A 20,000-nucleotide genomic window follows, 5' to 3' on the forward strand; every position below is an offset into this window, starting at 1 on the left:
AATACACTTTTTGTTGCCACCAAAACCTTGTTTTGAAGTCTTGTTTTTGCTTGCAAAGTATATTAATGCTCAATTAAAAAATTTCATAATTTATTAGCTTACTCTTTAAGTCAACCATTTTAAGTATATATATTTTCTATTATAATATATATATATATTTTAATATATATATATATTATAATATATATATATATTATAATATAATATATGTTATATATATATGTATATATATATGATAATATATATATTATAGTATATATATTTTCTATTATAATATATATATTATAATATATATATATATATATATTATAATATATATATAATATAATATAATATAATATATGTTTTATATATATATATATATATATATATATATATATATATATATATATATATATATATATATATATAGTGCTGGAACGATTAATCGGATCGGAAATAGGAACATTTAGAGATATTGAAATCGGTATTGGAATCGGTATCAGAATTGGAAAAATGTTTACCTCTTTTCCGATGCCGAAAAGATTCTTTTAATGTTTTTTTTTTTTTTTTTTTACTCTGCTTAAAGCAAAATCTTCCACTGCTGGTAGTAATAATAAAATAATAAATATTTATTGATTTTAAACGAACAGTAAAACTAAAATCTATAGATCATACCACCGCAAGTGTATTTTTGCGTTTAAGAAAATATCTGCATATTAAACACGTGTTTCACGGTAATCGGGGGAAAAAGTACAGCTATATAGTTTAATATTTAGGGATTTATGAAGAATAGGAATCGGTAATTGTGTCAGAATCGGAAAAAATATTTTAATCGCCCCATCAATAATATATATATATATATATATATATATATATATATATATATATATATATATATATATATATATATATATATATATATATATACATGGAATCTTCTGACGTAATAATCGCGTTACCAGGCACTGATGATTCCCGAAAGCATGAAACACTGTTGTTTCTTGGTATTTAAAATTCTTATAATAATAATCATATAAATATATATATATATATGTATGTATGTATATATATGTATGTATGTATATATGTATGTATGTATATATATATGTATGTATATATATATGTATGTATATATATATGTATGTATATATGTATGTATGTATATATGTATGTATGTATATATATATGTATGTATATATATGTATGTATATATATGTATATATGTATATATGTATGTATGTATATATGTATGTATATATATATGTATGTATGTATATATGTATGTATATATATGTATGTATATATATGTATGTATATATGTGTGTATAAATGTATGTATAAATATGTATGTATATATATATGTATGTATATATATGTATGTATATATATATGTATGTATATATATGTATGTATATATATGTATGTATGTATATATATATATGTATATATATATGTATATATATATGTATATATATATATGTATGTATATATATATATATATATATATATATATATATATATATACCATTAAACACTAGTGTTTCAAGCTTACGTAATCATCAGTGCAGGAGATGATGATCAACGCTGGCCGAAGTATGTGAACCCTGCAACGAAGTGACCTTAAGCTCTTTTAGCAAGCTCCATATATATTAGTGCTCTGACGATTAATTGAAATTGGAAAATTGGGACTTTTTAGGATATCAGAATTGGGAAAATGTGTGTCTATTTTCTGATACCAAAAACCATTATTTTACTTTTTTAAGTAAAATTTTCCATTGTTGGTATTAATGACGAAATAATTCTTTCTTTTTTTTTTTAACTATCAATGAAAATAAAATCTATAGATTGCTCCCTACCCATAAGTAATTTTTTTACGTTTGCAAAAATGTACATATTATATTTGTTCTTACCGTAATCTGAAAAATATGAAATAAAAAAATCAACTCTATTCCTAAGCATTTAGAGGTTTTAAAAGAATCGGAATATGTATTTGTATTAGAATTGGGAATTTGGAACAGAATTTGTAATTGTAACGGAATCGGTAACAATATATGTGTCGTCCAATCATATATACATATATGTGTGTGTGTGTGTGTGTGTGTATTGCGTGTGTGCGCGCGCGTGTGCGTGTGGAGCCGGAGGTCAAGTGGAAATTAGGAACTGCCGGAAGTGTCGACGTCTTCCTGTATACATTATTTTTAATGCTGGGACGATTAATCGGAATCGGGAATCGTAAAAACCGAAAGATTTGGGGGCATCGGAATCGATATCAAAATTGGAAAAATTGATGCCTATTTTTCGATGGCAAATCGATTCTTTGCTGGTAATATTGATAAATTAGTAAATATCCATTGATTTTCAAATACCAGTAAAGCTAAAATTCGATAGATCACCCTCCACAACTGTAGTTTTGACGTTTAGGAAAATATCTGCATATTTAAAATGTGTTTTTACGAAAATCAGGGAAAATAACAATTTTATAATTAAATATTTAGAGATTTATAAAGAATCGGAATCGGTAACTGTATCGGAATCGGGAATGTAGCACGGAATCGGTAATTGTATCAGAATTGGGAAAAATGTTGGAATCCTTCCATCACTAATTCTTTTCTTCATTTCATCCAAGTGTGTCCTTAACTTGCTAGGCAATCACGTGATGATTTTCTTTCTTTTCTTTCCTCAGGTGCTTGACCGAGAGAACCAAATGGACAATCCATATCCAAATTGGTTATCCGACGTCGCCTGGGATAACATCACAGAGCTAGACAAACTAACCAACTTCCACGGCATAATCACGTCGTTTGAGCAGTGTCCACGTGACTGGCATATCTGGTATACGTCAGCTGAACCCGAAGTAGCTCTTCTGCCAAGTAAATAACCACGTCTTGAAAGTCCTTGTTTTCTCATAGAATATCATGATTTCTTAAACTCTTATTTTATTACTAGCGGTGGGGGCACCCGATTTTGCCTGGCCATAAAATATGCTTAAATATTTGAATTTGTCCAGATTTTGTATATATTATTATAGAGTCGTGATTTCAAAAGTAAAAGTATTTAGGTGCCATCAGCTAGAATCGAAACCGAAACTGTAGCATTAAAAGCTGGTGACGTTACCACTGTACTAACGTTACATGCATATGAACTGATTAAAAATTAAAAATAAAATAAGATGAATGTACAAAATATATAACGATTTTTTTTTCAATTTTGGCCCATTTTTAACTCCTTAAAAACAATTTTAATCGTCTAAAGACCCATAAAAGAACGGCCCGTAAAAAAATCCAATCATTTGAGGGGCCCCTAATGCCGCTTTGCGACTTTTAGTTCCGGGGGAGATAGAGTTTGAAAATATGAAGACTGACAGACCGACATATAGCCTTTTATATATTGGATTATTTTTTTTTTATTAAGCCTCTCTAGGGGATCATTTTCTTTTATCTTTTTAAACAATAATATATGCAAATTAAGCTACATAAAAGCCTCCATGTTTCATCCTTTCGAAGAATTACCAGACTAAGTATTTGGATTTTTATTATTGGTTGTTTTCATATATCAAAGTAGTGTCTAGTCTACGTAACTAACTATTCAGATCCGTTGACATTTCTCTACCATTAGTTAATGTTTCCAGTGGCCAATAGCCAGACTTATCTCAAACAGAAGTTTGGACGACCTTTACTTGGCATCCTCTTGTTTTATTTGGGTGCGATGCATCTCTTTTGTAAATGTGTCAAATTAATAAGTGGCCTTATTTTATCACATGCATAATTGAAATAATTTATTTTCTTTTTGTTTATTTTATTTTATTTATTTATTTTTTTTTTACTCACGTTCACCCCTAACAAGACATATCACCAATTGGACGTAAGGGGCTACTATTTGGGAGCATGCCTAGGAAAAATTTACAAAATGTTTGTTCATGTTACATCTTAAACTTTAGCATATCAGTACAGTCAGGGAAACAGGTAGCAAGAAGGGAATTCCAAAGTCTAACTGTTCGAGGGAAGAAACTATTGGAATAGAAAGCTTTCTGGCATTTAGGAACCTCAAGAGTGAAGTGGTGACATTTTGTTGCTAAGCAAGTTTGTTTGGGATATATACGTCGAGGGGGCACAAGTGCAACAAGTTCATGAGAGCACATTCCATTAAAATATTTGTAAAACAGGCACAGAGATGCAACATTGCAGTGATGGAACAGGGGTTGAGCTTAGTTGACAAAGTGGGGCCGATTAGATTGGAAAATCTCTTTTGGACCCTATTCAGGAGGGAGAGGCTAGTGGTAGATGCATTAGCCCAGATGTGGCAACAATACTCCATGCATGGGCGAATGGTGGCCTTGTAGAAGTAAAGGATACTCTCAGGTGTGAGTAGTCTTCTAGCTCGATAGAGGGAATCCACCTTCTTTGCAGCAGCCTTTGCAATGTCCTCAATGTATTTGTTCTAGTTCATATGGTCCATGAATGTTAGGCCGAGGAGTTTGAAGGTAGGATTTTCAGGTAGGGTGCTATTTGTCATGGATACCGGTGGTTGGAGAGGCGTCTTGTAATTGTTAAAGGAGAGCAGCCTAGTTTTACTAGCATTAAATGTTACCATCCATTTGCGGCCGCATTCCACTACTGGAAGTCATTTTCTAACGATTCTGCTATTGTTTTAGATTTTGTGTACATCCGTTCTTCCCTTGTTATTTTCTGTTCATTTTGTTATTTGTCGCTACTTCAGTTTATAGTTGAGTTGAGTTATTTTTTTTTTTAATTATTTATTTTATTTTTTTCAATTTTTTAACTAATTTATATAGGGAAGTTTGCTCTAATTCTATGTTTAACATTTGTTGCTATTTCGTTTCTGTAGTTTTATATTTTCATTAGCCAATAGCCATACGTAATGCCCCTGACCCACTTACCATAGAAGTAGAGCAACGAAACTTGGCACAGTTATTAGTCTTTCTCTACATAGGTACCCAGAGTTATGCATTTTTCCCATCGTTTGATGCAGCTCTGGAGACCGTTTTTGTAGAACACCTCAGGTTGGTCCTCCAACAACAACGTGACTTCAGAAATCAAGGCTGCATCATCTGGGAAAGGCTTTCCTTTCAAAAACAACTTCATGGCTGGGAAGAGGTGAAAGTCAGAGAGTGCAAGGTCAGGAGAGTAGGGAGGATGGGGAAAGATTTCATAACCACACAACCGTGCTTCTGATCTAGCGACATGCGAGTTGTGGACCAGAGCATTGTCCTGCAGGAGGAGGGTACCTTTGCTGATCTTGCCCTGCCTCTTGATTTTGATAGCTTCCCTTAATTTCTTCACAAGTGAAGCATAATAGGCTCCTGTAATTGTGGTACCCTTTGCCAGGAAATCTGTCATCACTACTCCGTCCTGGTCCCAGAAGACTGTGAGCATGACCTTGCCAGTGAAGGGCTGCATCCTTGCCTTCTTTGGAGGTGGTGAGTACAAGTGCTTCCACTGCAATGACTGGGCTTTGGTCTCTGGATCATAGTGATGGACCCAGGTTTCATCTTGTGCAATCAGTCTTTTGAAAAACTTTGACTTGTCTTCTTGGCACATCTCCAAATTCATCCTCGAGCACTTGACATGTTCTCAGTCCTGGAATAGTGTGAGCAACCTGGGAATCCATCTGGCAGACATCTTATGCATATGCAAGTGGTCATGAATGATAGTTTCCACAGACCCTGTACTAATCTTGACATCTTGGGCTATTTGACAAATAGTAATGCACCGATCTTTCAAAATGGCAGCCTCAACTTGACAGACAGATGCCTCATCAATGGCAGAAGGGGGGCGACCAGGTCTGGGAGCTGTTTCCACAGACTTCTGGCCATGTTTGAATTCACGATGCCAGCATTTTATAAGGTCGTATGATGGGGCATTATCACCATAAGTTTCTTTCATTTTATCAAAAGTCTCCTGTGGTGTGCGTCCTTTCAAATACAAAAACCGGATCACTGCTCGACATTCAACAGACTCCATTTCACACCTGACTCAGTTCAAACACCTGTAAAACAGAAACCACAATTAGTTTAGAGCTGTAATTTGCCACATAACCCGTAGAGATAACAATCATTGCACATGCAAAATTTCAGCTAGATCAGACAACTGGAAGTGGGTCAAGGGTATTACTTATTGCACGCCCCTCGTACTTATCTCAAACAAAGGCTCGGATGACATTTACTTGGCACCCTTTTCTTTTGTTTTCATTTTTTGTTTTTCTTTTTACATCGAGGTCACCACTTATCAAGGCCCAGAAGCTATTCGGGGATAAGGGTTATTGCGTGTACAGTAATCAATGGGATATTATCGTAGTAATCGTTAGTATTGGAGATTTGATAAAGTGTCTTACTTAAGGGGGCGATTCATCAGGAATTTGTTTATGTTGAACTTGAAGACATCCAAGTTGTAGTCAGGTGGGAAACAGGCAGACGGAAGAGAGTTCCACAGGCGTACACTTCTAAGAAAGAAGCTTTGTTCATGAAATCTACGTTTTGATTTAGGCACAGATAAAGAGTGTGGAAAATTATTGACAGTGGTTTCAGCTAGACGGGTGTTTTTCGTGAAATATTGGCGAGGGGGGACCAGAGATTGGAACTCGGACGAGCACTTGCTATGAAAATAACAATAAAACAAAGACAGGCTCGCAACGTCTCTTTTGTTGCAGAGAGGTTTCAGAGAAGAGAAAAGGACATCCCCCACTAAGCCACGAAGTCTATTTTGTAAATTATTTTATTTTATTCTTAATTATTATCGATTATAGTAAGGATTGAAGGTTCAACCTTGTGAAGACTGTCTCTTAGAACTTATTTTCAGTAAATGATTTTAACTGATACACCACAACTATGGCTGAGGGGACGAGAACAATAAACTCTGTGGAATGAATAAAAGGTTCAGTTCAAAATTCCATACAGGTTCCAAAGTTCTACCTAAACATTTACAAGTTAGAAAAGATGAACCTGAAAAAGATTGCAGGTTATGATGGCCGAGACAACTATAAAGAAGGTGGGCTCTCTCTACCAGGCAAGAAAACTATTCACACCTGTTGCCACATCTGTGCTGGTGCACCAATCACAAGTTTTTGCAGATCAGATAGTGTCCAAAACAGAATATCCAATCTAATAGATCCCGTATTGTACACCAAGCTCCAAACCCTGTCCCATCGCCACAGTGTTACATCCCAGTGCTTGTTTTATGGAATGTGCTTTGATGAACTCATAGAATTTGTTGCAGTATGTGTTGCGCGTTCAACAACATAAATTAATGAAAATAAATATCAAGTTTAATTATATACAACCGTAGACTTTATTTAAAACAAGAAAGAATATTTATACATTTTTTTTTACAATGAATGAATGAATTTGCACATGCGCAAAATTAATAGAAATATTTCGGCAAGTTGAAATGAACATTTTGTATTTCAACTTGCTTTTGGCAAAAAATACATAAGATCATGTGCGTGCATACATTCATGTTGTTGATCGCTGCCAAACATGTGTGGACTGAGATTAGATATTTTATTTAAAGTTGTTACCAAGGTGGTTCATGGATTGTAAAGTTTGTTCATGATTTTGCAAGTTTGGCTTACCTCGATAAGGCTGGATAGTATGCACAAATCCGTTTCATTAGAGAACTGGTTTGCATGTGTAAAACCACACTTGGAACGCATGAGTGTCACGTCTGTTCTTGTCTGATGCACAGGAAAAAGAGAGAGAGAAAGAAACAGACAGACAGACAGAAAAGGAAGTTAATATCGCCACCTATCGGCTGAAACATGCAACCAGGGCGTAATCGTATATGTCTCGAAACTGAAAGTGTTGTACATTATATCCATGTGTTCACTATGTGTGAAACTCAAACTAATGTGTCTCCACACACTTGTGCTTTCAAATGGAAATATCTTTGATTAACACGACAGGCAGCAAATTCCCACCTGTTCAATGTAGAGTTTTTCTCTAATAGCTTCTTCCCTTGGACTACTAGACTTACAATTTCATCCTTGTTTCCTGTTTCCCTGACTGTACTAACATGCAGAAATTTAAATGTAACATAAATGGACATCTCACTGCTGAACTCTTTACTGTCCATAATAGCAGCCCCTTATGTTCCAATGACAATGTGCCTTGTATGGGGTAAATGGAGTGAATAAGAGCAAAAATAATAAGAACTAAGATGAACATAATAATTATATGATAACATACTTCACTTTTATTTTAAAAGATTTTGTAATCCTGTTCATATCACTGGGAATATCGAAACATAATTCAAATTTGACAGAAATTTCTAAATCAGAAAAGGGGAATAACTCTTGTTCATTGAAGCATATAAAAGCAATTGTCAGCAACTCACTTTTTATTTCTTTTTCAGTATAAGTTTTGTTGGAAATTTGCATAATTCTCCCAAAACACTAAATAAAAAAAGAAATACACTACAAAATAATATAAACTTTTGTTTATTTATGTAAAAAGGAAAGAAATTATCATTTTTGGCGTGAATCTGTCAGTCTGTACAAAAAGGAAGAGAGGAAGAAAGTAAGGAATTTCTCTCTCTCTCTCTCTCTCTCTCTCTCTCTCTCTCTCTCTCTCTCTCTCTCTGCAAAAAAAAAAGTTCTTTTTGGTCTTTTTATAATTTTAAAAGGCCCCAGAAACTGGCAGAAATAAGCTTTTTTATCGAGTCCTAATTGGTCAAAAATTCATATTTTTGGCGAGGAGTTTTCTACTACGTCGGCCCTTTTTCAAGAGTCTTGCTTTTTGACCTCAAGGTATCTGGTGCGCGTGAACGTGGTAATGACCGCGCAAGTGAATTTTTAGAAACACACGTGTGTGTGTGTGTGTGTGTGTGTGTGTGTGTGTGTGTGTGTGTGTGTGTGTGTGTGTGTGTGTGTGCGCGCATGCGTGCGACTTGGAAAGATAAAATAAGAAACAGAACAGTTTTAAAAAAGAATTTGCATACAAATAAAAAATAAAAAGTTTTTTTTACATCATGCGAAACGCCGAGCCGGTAGATCTAATATATATGTATAAGTGTATTTCTCGAATTTTGTCATCAGTAGTTTTGAATTTGACAAATTGACATTTGGTTCTAACTTGCCTATTTTGCTTTTTATTATCCTTGCACCATATACTGCTTTAACAAAATGTATTCTGATTCTATATGTTTTTATTTAAATACGTATTCCAGCTCAGCAGAGTGTTAAAATGGAGACATTCTTTGATAATAATTATTTAGTACCATTTTTATTGGAAGAGAATTATTAAAATGTTTCCCTGTTTTTAGTTTAATTTAATTTTTTTTAAATAGAATTTAAGCAAGGGATAGTTTGTAGATGGCTGGATATAAAATCAAGTGAAATAACAAACAAGATAATTCCCTATTAATTCACAAGCTTAACAAAATACACTTGAAAAAGGTCGGAGGTTACATCAGCTGAAACGTTGTGGGAACAGTAGTGCGAATAATACAAAATAGAATTTGTTTTTAATTTTGCTTTATTTTAAAATTTTGTTTTCTTCTCTCTTCGACAGGTGACTGGGACAACGCGTGCAACGAATTACAGCGTATGTTAATCGTCCGTTCTTTGAGACCAGATCGTGTGGCCTTCTGTGCAACGTCTTTTATAGTGAACAACTTGGGATCTAAATTTGTGGAACCACCTGTCTTGGACATGTTGCAGGTCCTTGGCGATTCCTCCAGGAGAACACCCCTGATATTTGTCTTGTCACCTGGAGTGGTCAGTTTGATGTTTTTCATCTGTTTTCTTTTTTTAACGAAAATTTGATCAAACGTGTGACTTTGTTATGAAACTCCTGATATCTTTAATCACTTTTTTTTCATTATTCTATAGTCACTCACAGATCCAGCATTACCTCCCTACGAATCAGGGGATACTTAACATATTCATCAGTCCTTGTTACCTAATTGCCGACAAAGGCTGTGAAGTTTCCAAGAATCCTAAATAAAATTTTCTAACTGTCCCTCATGTGCGATCACTCCTTCTTATATCTGCATCCTGATCACAGCACCAAATGTTCCTTGATCCACCATTGTTTTATTTTTTCTTGTGAATTTCAAAGAAGGTAGATATTTTTGTAATGCATAGAAACCAATCTATCTTCAACACCAGTTTTTGATGGTATATGGTTTACGAATTCTGAGAATTCTACAGAGACATGTGTCTGGAGTTTCCTTACGGTGGAGGCATTTTTTCGTCTTTCGTTCTTATATTTTCATGTGAGTTCTAAAAGAGAGTAGATGGTGTTGTAGTAGATGTTAGCCTGTGAAAAATGTGAATAATATGTGTCATAACTGCCTCCTGGTCCCAGCACCAAAGTTTTCTTAGTGTACTATTTTTGGTTCCCGACAAATTGGACCTTGTAATTCAATCCCATTCGTTTATTTGTCCGTTCGTTTGTTCGCACTTTTCTCAATAATCACGCCTTGGATTTTTTTTTGTTGAAATTTTGTATAAACATTAGTAATGATGAAAGTAATGTTTTGCCAGACCAGATTTTCTGGGATAATTCTGGTTGCCCCTCTAGAGGCCATTATAGGGGTAAAATTGCCCCCAAATCGTTCATCCATTTATTTGTTTGGACTTTTCTCAATAACCACACCTTGGATTCTTTTTGAAATTTTACACATAATGAAAGTAAATTTTTCACTCATGTAGGGGGACCTTGCATGCTCGGCTTTTTTTTTTGTTTGTTTCTTGTACTGCATAGAGCTTTTTCCACGGTTCCTTGATGCTTATTTTTATTGCTGTTATTTAACAAACCGGACTTTTGCCTCCCAAAGATCTCTGGTCCTACCAGATCGGGCTGTCTGAAAATATCGGCTTCTTAACTTAAATGCACCAAACATTGATGTTCGTTTCTCATTTCTCTTTACGAAACTCAATCATATTCTTCAATTCCAAAAACAAAACCAATATTTTTTTCTCTATAAAAAAACAAACAAAACTAAACAACGTGAATTTAAAGATATAAAATACTTGAAAGATAAAACCTTTTTTCAAAATTACCAGATTCGGCATTAAATAGCTTGAGAAGGGTTGATGTGCCGAAAATAAAAACACCCAAACCAAACACCATGAATAAATATTTGAAGATATAATCAACTTGAAGCATAAAAACTTTTCCCTCAGATTACTGGACTCGGCATAAAATAACCGGAAGACACATGAACAGAATTTGACACAAGCTCATAATGAAATGTCATTTTGTTTTCCGAACTATTGTCAATCAACAGGCGTGATTTTTTTCATCTCCCTGCATTCTTTTAACACAAATTTTGTCATCAAATCCTCGTGCTGATATTTTAGAATTGCTCGAGCAGATTGTGCGTGCCTCCCCACGAGAACAATAAAACATTTGGTAAAAAGAGCCCCCCCCCCCCAAATGTGGAGAGCTGGGACTCTCCCGAAGAATTCCAACAAGTTTTGAACTTCCCCAGAAAGCGTGGGTAGCACTCAACCGGATCCGAGAAAAGGTTGTCCAAGTAAGTGGGGCTATGTACAGGACACTCAGTGTCCCTGCGGCGCCAACATGCAGACGTTTTCACACACCCTCACAGACTGTCTCCTGAGCAAACCATGCTGTGATGCGGACCTGAGGGATGCATCGGACACTATCTGACGATGGACCTTGAGAGGGAATGAAACACTATGATGATGAATAAATAAACAAAAAAGCAAACATGGCTTACTCTCCTTAATTAAAAACAATGGGTTGTTTTACAATACACATTTGTATGAAAAAGTGGTCAAAAAACAAATATATAAGAAAAAATGTTATCAAAGGCAAGATAAGTTAGTCTACTACCTAGCTGAATAAGTATTTAATGTTTTTACTGCAAAACGTTTATTTTGTCCGACGGTAGATTTTGAGATGAAGTGAAGCGCTATGATGATGATGACGGCACATCAACCTCTTTTAAGTCATTTGATGCTGAAACATTAATTGTCGTATGGCAGATTGAAGTTAAATGTTACAAATGTTCCTTGTGATGATATCTTGCACTTCAATCTAAAAAATTTATTTGGGCAAACGTTGTTGGCTTTAGGCTATGTTCTACGTAGGGTCTCACTCTGTTCAAAGTCTATACAGCTTGTTAGTATATAATTCATTGTGTAGGGTTCTTGTCATATAAAAATGTAAATGTTATGTTTTTGGTTCAGGAAAACGCTGGACAAAGTTGGTGATTTCATAATCTTTTATTCTTTTATTATTCTTTCGGGGTTGCAATTTCACCGTTGTCTAATTCTTTACGCCATCCCCCTTCTCCCGCATAATGTGTATCGAGTGTATTACCTCATTCTATGTCCGGCCTGGCCAAACCCTGATACGCAGCTGTTCAATCTAACTAACTAATACTGCGTCTATATCTAAAACTGCCTTTCTAATTTATTACGTCATCACCCGATGGTTTTCATATAATCCATTCGTTATTCCCACATTTCAATTGATTTCAAATCCCTCTTCTAATTGAAAACATAATTGTCAGAATAAAATTCCATTCCATCAAGTTAACATTCCTAAGTTATTGTTTATAAATAATTTAATTCTAAAATACCCTTTTTAGGTGACATTCCATTTATACTTATGAAACACAGTCATAATAATAATAATAATCGGCTAGTTTATTTTCCGACGTTGCCCGGAACCAACAACATAACACTGGTTGGTACTTCTTTGCCTTTCAGTAAGTACGAATGTGTGGTATAGGTGTATCTTATACAGCATAATCACTAAGTTCAGCAATGTTGAGGCTGGTCAGTACAAAATAAGTAACCATTTAGGAAAAGCAGGCGCTGTATGTAGGAAAAAGTCTACACCTGTCGGCAAGAGAAGCAAAAAACTGATATACATGGGACTAAGGACTACTTGTCCATTTCATACTCCTATAGAAACTTCCTCCTTTGTAAGAAGCTGGTTCAACCCATCTATGGTGAGTGTCGCTTCAAAGCAGTACAGTATAGATGTATCCCATTCTTAACATCTTTTTATTGGTATAGATGGAATACTGTTGCCATATCTGGGCAGGAGCTGCAAAAAACAGCCTATCCTGCCTTGACAGAGTACAAAATAGACTTCGTGGCTTAGTGGGGGATGCCCTTTTCTCTACCCTGCAACCTCTCCCCACAGAAGAGACGTTGCGAGCCTATCCTTGTTTTATCATTATTTCCATGGCAGGTGCTCGTCTGAACTCCAATCGCTGGTTCCCCCTCGCCAATCTTTCACGAAAAACACCCGTCTAGCCGAATCCACTTTGAAAAATTTCCCCCACTCTTTATCTGTGCCTAGATCAAAACGTGGATTCCATGAACAAAGCTTCTTTCTTAGAACTGCACGCCTGTGGAACTCTGTTCCGTCTGCCTGCTTCCCACCGGACTACAACTTGGATGTCTTCAAGTCCAATGTTAACAAATTCCTAATGAACCGCCCCCTTAAGTAAACACTTCATCAAATCTCCACACTAACGTAATGTACTTGCAATAACCCTTATCCCTGAGTGGTTTCCGGGCCTTGATAAGTGGTGATCACTGTGTAAAAAAAGAAAAAAAAACGCTGTACAGATATTTAAAAAGAAATCAATGTTGACGATAGTGCTGGGTGGAACGAGAAAAGTGTCGCCCCAAAGAAAGCTACACTACAGCTTTATTTTAAAACTTTTATTGAAAAAAATCAATTCAGATAACTTGATTATGTAGTGGAGCTGACATCTATTCAATGTAGCCGCCTTCAGCCTCAATTACCGCCTCGATACGGGTCTTGTCCACAAGAATACTCAGCGGATAGCTGGCTTTGGTGTTGCAGGAGGTCATGTTAGTGATGTTCTTGACGTAAGACCAAACGAAGTAGTCCAGCGAGTTCAGGTCGGGGAAGGAGGAGGGGCCATTGAGAGAAGGGTACAAAGTCGTAGCACTCCTTCTAAAGCCTACCTGGGTCTCTTTAGACTTGTGGGCTGGCACTGAGTTCTGTTGTCACACCCAAGGTCTGCCAGCGGCCACCTGATTGCACCAGGGCATCACCACACTCTTCAGCATATCCAGGTAAACTTTGGTGTTGACTTTCAAGCTGACTTCGAAGATGTGAGGTGTCCCTTACGTGAAACCACACCAAAGATCATAACCTGGCCGGAAACTTTGTTTTCATCATCCTGAGCACGTCCCCGTTATTCGTGGCAATCCGGCGATGCATTTTGAGGGTGCTGGCAATGATTCTGTTGTCATAACTAGAGAGCATGAGTTGTACAGCGTCGCATCTCTGATCTCGCTCGTTGAACATTGTGTCACTTTCAGACATGATACAAGGCTTTTATCGCGCTTGTGATTTGTACATAACTGCCAAATTAGTAGATGGTCTGCAACAAAAAAAGAAAACCGATTTCCATCAAACAGAAATGGAATCATGTCTTTTCTGTGGCGACAATTTTATCGTTCCATCGTGTAATTGTGAAGTAAAACAAATTCGTGCTCGTTTTGAAAATTCTAACAAAAAACAAATCACTTTTTTTCTCTTCTTTTGTTTAGGATCCGACGAGTTCGCTAATTCAATTGGCTGAAGCGAAAGGTATGGCTTCTTCTCGTTTCCATGCGTTGTCACTGGGTCAAGGTCAAGCTGCGATTGCAACGCGTATGATGCAAGAAGCTGTTCGAGAGGTGAGAAGAAAATAATTCATCGAATTCTGTCACGCACTCTCCCTCACCCCTTCTCTCTTTTTTTATCTCTTACTCTTTCTCTCTCTCTCTCTCTCTCTCTCTCTCTGAATCTGTATTTACTATTCCCTCTCTCTGTTTGTATCTCTCTCTCTCTCTCTCTCTCTCTCTCTCTCTCTCTCTCTCTCTCTCTCTGAATCTGTATATATCATTCTCTCTCTCTTTCTCTTTCTCTCTCTCTCTCTCTCTCTCTCTGAATCTGTATTTACTATTCCCTCTCTCTGTTTGTATATCTCTCTCTCTCTGAATCTGTATATATCATTCTCTCTCTCTCTCTCTCTCTCTCTCTCTCTCTCTCTCTCTCTCTCTCTCTCTCTCTCTCTCTTGTTATTTTTGTCTTGCTTACTTGTCCCTGTACACATTGGATGATATCATTCTTTTGTGACGTCAGCCATCAAAATAGACAGAGAGAGGGAACAACCGTACGCAGAGTATGACGTCACTAGACAAAGTCCAAAATTAGTCTTTTCGTTTCCTATATTTCTCCTCTCTCTCTAGCTATCTTTACTACTACTACTACTACTACTACTACTACTACTACTACTACTATGATATTCTCTATTGTTTAGAATGGACTATACTTATAGTTGACTTTATTTCGTTTGAATTTTGATAAACAGTTAAAGAGAGAAAGAGAGAGAGGGGGGAAGAGAGAATGATAAATACAGATTCAGAGAGAGAGAGGGGGGGGACGAGATATACGAAAAGTGGAAAAGGTGGAAAAGTGATTTATACAGATTTAAAGAGAGAGAAGGGAGTTATCCAAAGAGAGGTAGATAGAAATAGGGTGGGGGAGATATATATACAAAGAGAGGAAGAGGGTGATTAATACCGATTCAAATAGCGAGGGAGAGAGAGAGAGAGAGAAAGTGTATGAAAGAAACATGAAAATCCAAAAAGAGATTAATAAATACAGATTTAGAAAGAGACGGGAAATAATTCTAGAGAGATAGAGACAGAGAGACAGAGAGAAGAAGAAAGAAAAAGAAAGCGAAGAAAGAGATAGACAAAGGGAGATGGACAAAAGAGCGAGAAATATACAGAGACGGGGAGGAGGACATTTCAAAAGAGAAACGATGTTTCCATAAAGAAAAGATAACTCTGCAAATTGTCGCTTATTTTCTTCCTTATCTTTTTGTATTGCATGCATCCATCATCCAGTTTTTTGTTTTATTTTTTTTTTGTTTTGTTTTATTTATTTTTTTTATTTTATTTATTTATTTATTTTTTTTTTACTTTATTTTCTCTTTCCACTTTTTTATCAGGGTAACTGGGTGTTCCTCGCCAATTGTCACTTGTCTCTCAGCTGGATGCCAAAACTTGATAAACTCATCGAACAACTGCAGTCTGACGCGAACACCCACAACGATTTCCGACTTTGGCTCAGCAGCAGTCCGCATCCAGAGTTTCCAATTTCCATCTTACAAGCGGGCATCAAGATGACCACTGAGCCGCCAAAGGTCAGTGAATACGTTTCATGCCTTATGAGTCGTTATATAAATAACAACTTTGTACCTTTCTATCACTCGTATCTTTCGTATCCTGAATTATTTTTTGTTCGTATGTAGGAACAAAAAACATTTTCACATCACGTTTCGTAAGCTGAAAATTACGTAAGCAGAGTTTTTCGTATCTTTTTTTTTTTTTTTTTTTGCATAGGAGTCACCACTTATCAAGGCCCGGAGGCCACTTGAGGATAAGGGTTATAGAGTGTACAGTAGTCAATGGGATAATATTGTAGTAATCGTTAGTAGTGGAGATTTGGTAAATTGGATTACTTAATGGGGCGGTTCATCAAGAATTTGTTTATGTTGGACTTGAAGACAACCAAGTTGTAGTCAGCTGGGAAGCAGGCAAATGGAAGAGAGTTCCACAGGCGTGCAGTTCTAAGAAAGAAGCTTTGTTCATGGAATCTACGTTTTGATTTAGGCACAGATAAAGAATGGGGAAAATCATTAACAGTGATTTCAGCTAGACAGGTGCTTTTCGTGAAAGATTGGCGAGGGGAGACCAGAGATTGGAGCTCAGACGAGCATTTGCCATGGAAATAACGATAAAACAAAGACAGGCTCGCAACGTCTCTTTTGAGGGGAAGAGGTGGCAGGGAAGAGAGGTTTCGCCGTATTTATTATTAAAGTTTCACAGAAATCTGAGGTATTTGAATTTTCATGAAGAGCTTCCACCCTTAACTTCTAGCTAAAAATATTGTCATTAAGTTAAGAATGGAATACTTTGTATTATCTGGATTACTTTTTTTGTCTTGAGTGTTATTTTCACGTTTCGGCCGATGTGTTAAAGGAAGAATGGCTGCCCCTTTCCGTGTAAATAAGAACATTAGATAAGTGAAAATGAGATTAGGATAAGCTGAGATTCGAACCTTGTAAGCAAAGTTAAGAAATAGAATGTTGGACATCGGAATGTTAAAAAGGTCTATTGTTAAATTCTATTATAAATAGTTTAGATATTGTTTATGTTGTAAAAAGAATTGATTGTTCATTCTTTTATAAAAACTGAATATTAAAAATGTCAGCTTAAAAGAATGAACAATACAAATTTAAAAATACATTGTTAAAAAAAAAAAGGTTAGGTTAAAAAGTAGGTTAGGAGAAGATTCTTTGTTTGCCGAAGTGGGTTTCGGAAAAACGTGTGCATAGCCACGTTAATTGGTTACGTTTGGGAAACACTTCTGACGTTATAGACAAAGGACGGTTCTCCATATAGTTCTATGGATTCGAATTTCAGAGTCAGTCTGCTAGTCAGTCAGAGAGAGAGAGAGAGAGAGAGAGAGAGAGAGAGAGAGAGAGAGAGAGAGAGAGAGAGTTGGAGTCAGAGTCCTTTAGAAGCGAAGGAAAGATCATTAAACTATGTAGATACCAAATGTGAATTCCTGACGTCATCAGTATTCGACCGGTCCAATGAATAAAGAATCATCTTTGTGTTTTTGTAAAACTGTTGTCATGTGTCATTTTTCAACACCCAAAAGGTAATGTGTTAAACATTTTATTAGGAACATTGAGTAACCCTTCCAAGAATATGTATCTCCCTCTCCTCTCTAATGTATGTTCTAAGAATCCACAGAACTGTATAAATGTCTCTCTGTTTCCACCTCATCATTGTTATATATATATGTGTCCCCGCCGTCTCTCCTTCAATATGAACCCCGTCATCCTTAATATGTACCCCTATGCAACAGATGTAACATCCAAACTTTTTCAAGTGTATCTTGTCAAACTCGTGGATTCATGTTGTAACAGAAAAAAGTGTTAAGTAAAAAAAAAAAAAAAGTCAAAACCATCCCGATCCCAAGACTCCCCCCCCCCACCTCTAAAAACATGGAAATAAAAGGCTCCATTTTATTTATAAATTTAAGGGTTGAAAAAAAAAAAAAAAAAGTCGGAAGTATTTATGGGATGTTATTTTTCTTTTTTCTTTCAGGGTTTGAAGGCCAACATGAAACGTCTTTACAATCTAATGACGGAAGAAAAATTTTCGCATTGCACCAGACAAGACAAATATAAAAAGTTGCTTTTCTGTCTTTGTTTTTTCCATTCGATTCTCCTGGAGAGACGAAAATTCCTCATGTTGGGATGGAATATTCCATATGAGTTCAACGATTCGGACTTTGAGGTAAGCAGGTAGTGAGAGGGAGGGAGACTTTTAAATTGCAGCCAAAAACTTTGAAAATGTAATATTACATTATAATAAGTAGGTTGGAAAACACTCTATAAAGAACGTGTCAAGCTGGTCTTATGGTTATCGTACTTGACTCACTGTTTTTACATTTTGGTTTTGAACTGTTTAGAAAAAACAATACACGCATGCACATGTCTCAGTTTTTCTATTTATTAAAATATAATATTTATGTGTATTTTACGACCGGACAACGCCAGGCGACTTGCTAGTCTATATATCTATAAAAATGAGAATGTGTGTGTGTGAGGACACTTCTCAACATATATAATCAACGAATTTTTTATCTACAGACTTGAAATTTGGTATATAGGATATTCAGACACTTAGAAACTTTTTAATCGGTTTTCATCCAGAAAAAAGGCTGCTAAGGGGTCAAAATTTAAATATTGTACATGGGAGGGGGGTTATCGCATTTTTTTAAAGATTGTGTCAAGCTGGCCTAATGGTTATTGTACTTGACTCGCTGTTTTTACATTTTGGTTTCAATCTCAGGTCGAGTATTTTTTTTTTTTTTTTTTACTTACTCGCATTTTTTAATACTCGCATGCACATGTATCAGTTTCCGTACTAATTAAAATATAATATTTATGCGTATTTTACGACCAGACAGCGCCAGGCGGTTTGCTAGTCCATATATCTATAAAAGTGAGAATGTGTGTGTGCGAGGACAATTCTCAATCTATATACTCAACGAATTTCTTATCTACAAACTTTGAATTTGGTATATAGGGTATTCAGACATATGGAAAACTTTTTAATCGGTTTTCACCCGAAAAAAAGGGCTGCTAAGGAGGTCAAAATTGAAAAATTAGTACGAGGGAGTTGTTTTATCTGTTTCACGAATGTGCATCGTTACAGATTCCTTATGTTAAGAATAAGTAGGTTAGAAAATACTTTTTAAAAGAATGTGTCAAGCTGGCCTAATGGATATCGTACTTGACTTACTGTTTTTACGTTTTGGTTTCGATCTCAGCTCGAGTTTCTTTTTCTTTCTTTTTTTTACTTACAAAAAGTGAACTGTTTAGAAAAAACAATACCTGCGTGCACATGTCTCAGTTTCCGTATTAATTAAAATATTTACGACAGAGCAACGCCGGGCGGTATGCTAGTATTACATAATTGTTCTTTTCTTTTTTAATGGAAATCACTCCAGAGAAGGAATACAGTCACTTGATGTAAAAAAAAAAAAACTAACAAGAATGAAAGGTGATTATCGTGAAGACAGGAGATTTCTATTAGCGTTAGTTTTGAAAAGATCAGGGTTATCATTAGGAGGAAAGCAGTCAACAAGAAAGGAATTCCACAAATCTGCAGTTCTTGAAAAGAAACTACTGGAATAGGAAGTTGTATTACAATGAGGTATCAAAATAGCGAATTGATGGAAACCACTAGACTAACGAGTCAAACGAGCTGGAACAAAAGAGCAGGAAATAGATCAGACAATTCTGAAAAACACGTGCCGTAACAGTAAAAAAGAATGAGACTAGCAACATCACGTCTGAAAAGAGAGAGAGAGAGAGAGAGAGAGAGGGTTGCAGAGAGGAAAAAGAGTGAGGTCAATCAAATTACAAATACGTTTCTGCACTAAGAAACAAAAAGGTTTTAGAGTT

At 35.8% G+C, this 20,000-nt stretch overlaps 1 protein-coding gene across 1 annotated transcript in view; it reads left to right on the top strand.

The window, feature by feature from the left end:
* Nucleotides 1-20,000, top strand: part of LOC145266366 (dynein axonemal heavy chain 2-like) — a 369,464-nt gene that overhangs the window by 304,556 nt on the left and 44,908 nt on the right. The window contains exons 71-75 of the mRNA XM_080121989.1: nucleotides 2,666-2,852; nucleotides 9,506-9,711; nucleotides 14,512-14,640; nucleotides 15,963-16,157; nucleotides 18,133-18,324. Coding sequence (XP_079978115.1) covers nucleotides 2,666-2,852; nucleotides 9,506-9,711; nucleotides 14,512-14,640; nucleotides 15,963-16,157; nucleotides 18,133-18,324 — 909 coding nt within the window. The remainder of the gene's footprint in view (nucleotides 1-2,665; nucleotides 2,853-9,505; nucleotides 9,712-14,511; nucleotides 14,641-15,962; nucleotides 16,158-18,132; nucleotides 18,325-20,000) is intronic.

Source organism: Euprymna scolopes, chromosome 41 (assembly GCF_053919585.1).
Source record: "Euprymna scolopes isolate OS-2025 chromosome 41, ASM5391958v1, whole genome shotgun sequence".
NCBI lineage: Eukaryota > Metazoa > Mollusca > Cephalopoda > Sepiida > Sepiolidae > Euprymna > Euprymna scolopes.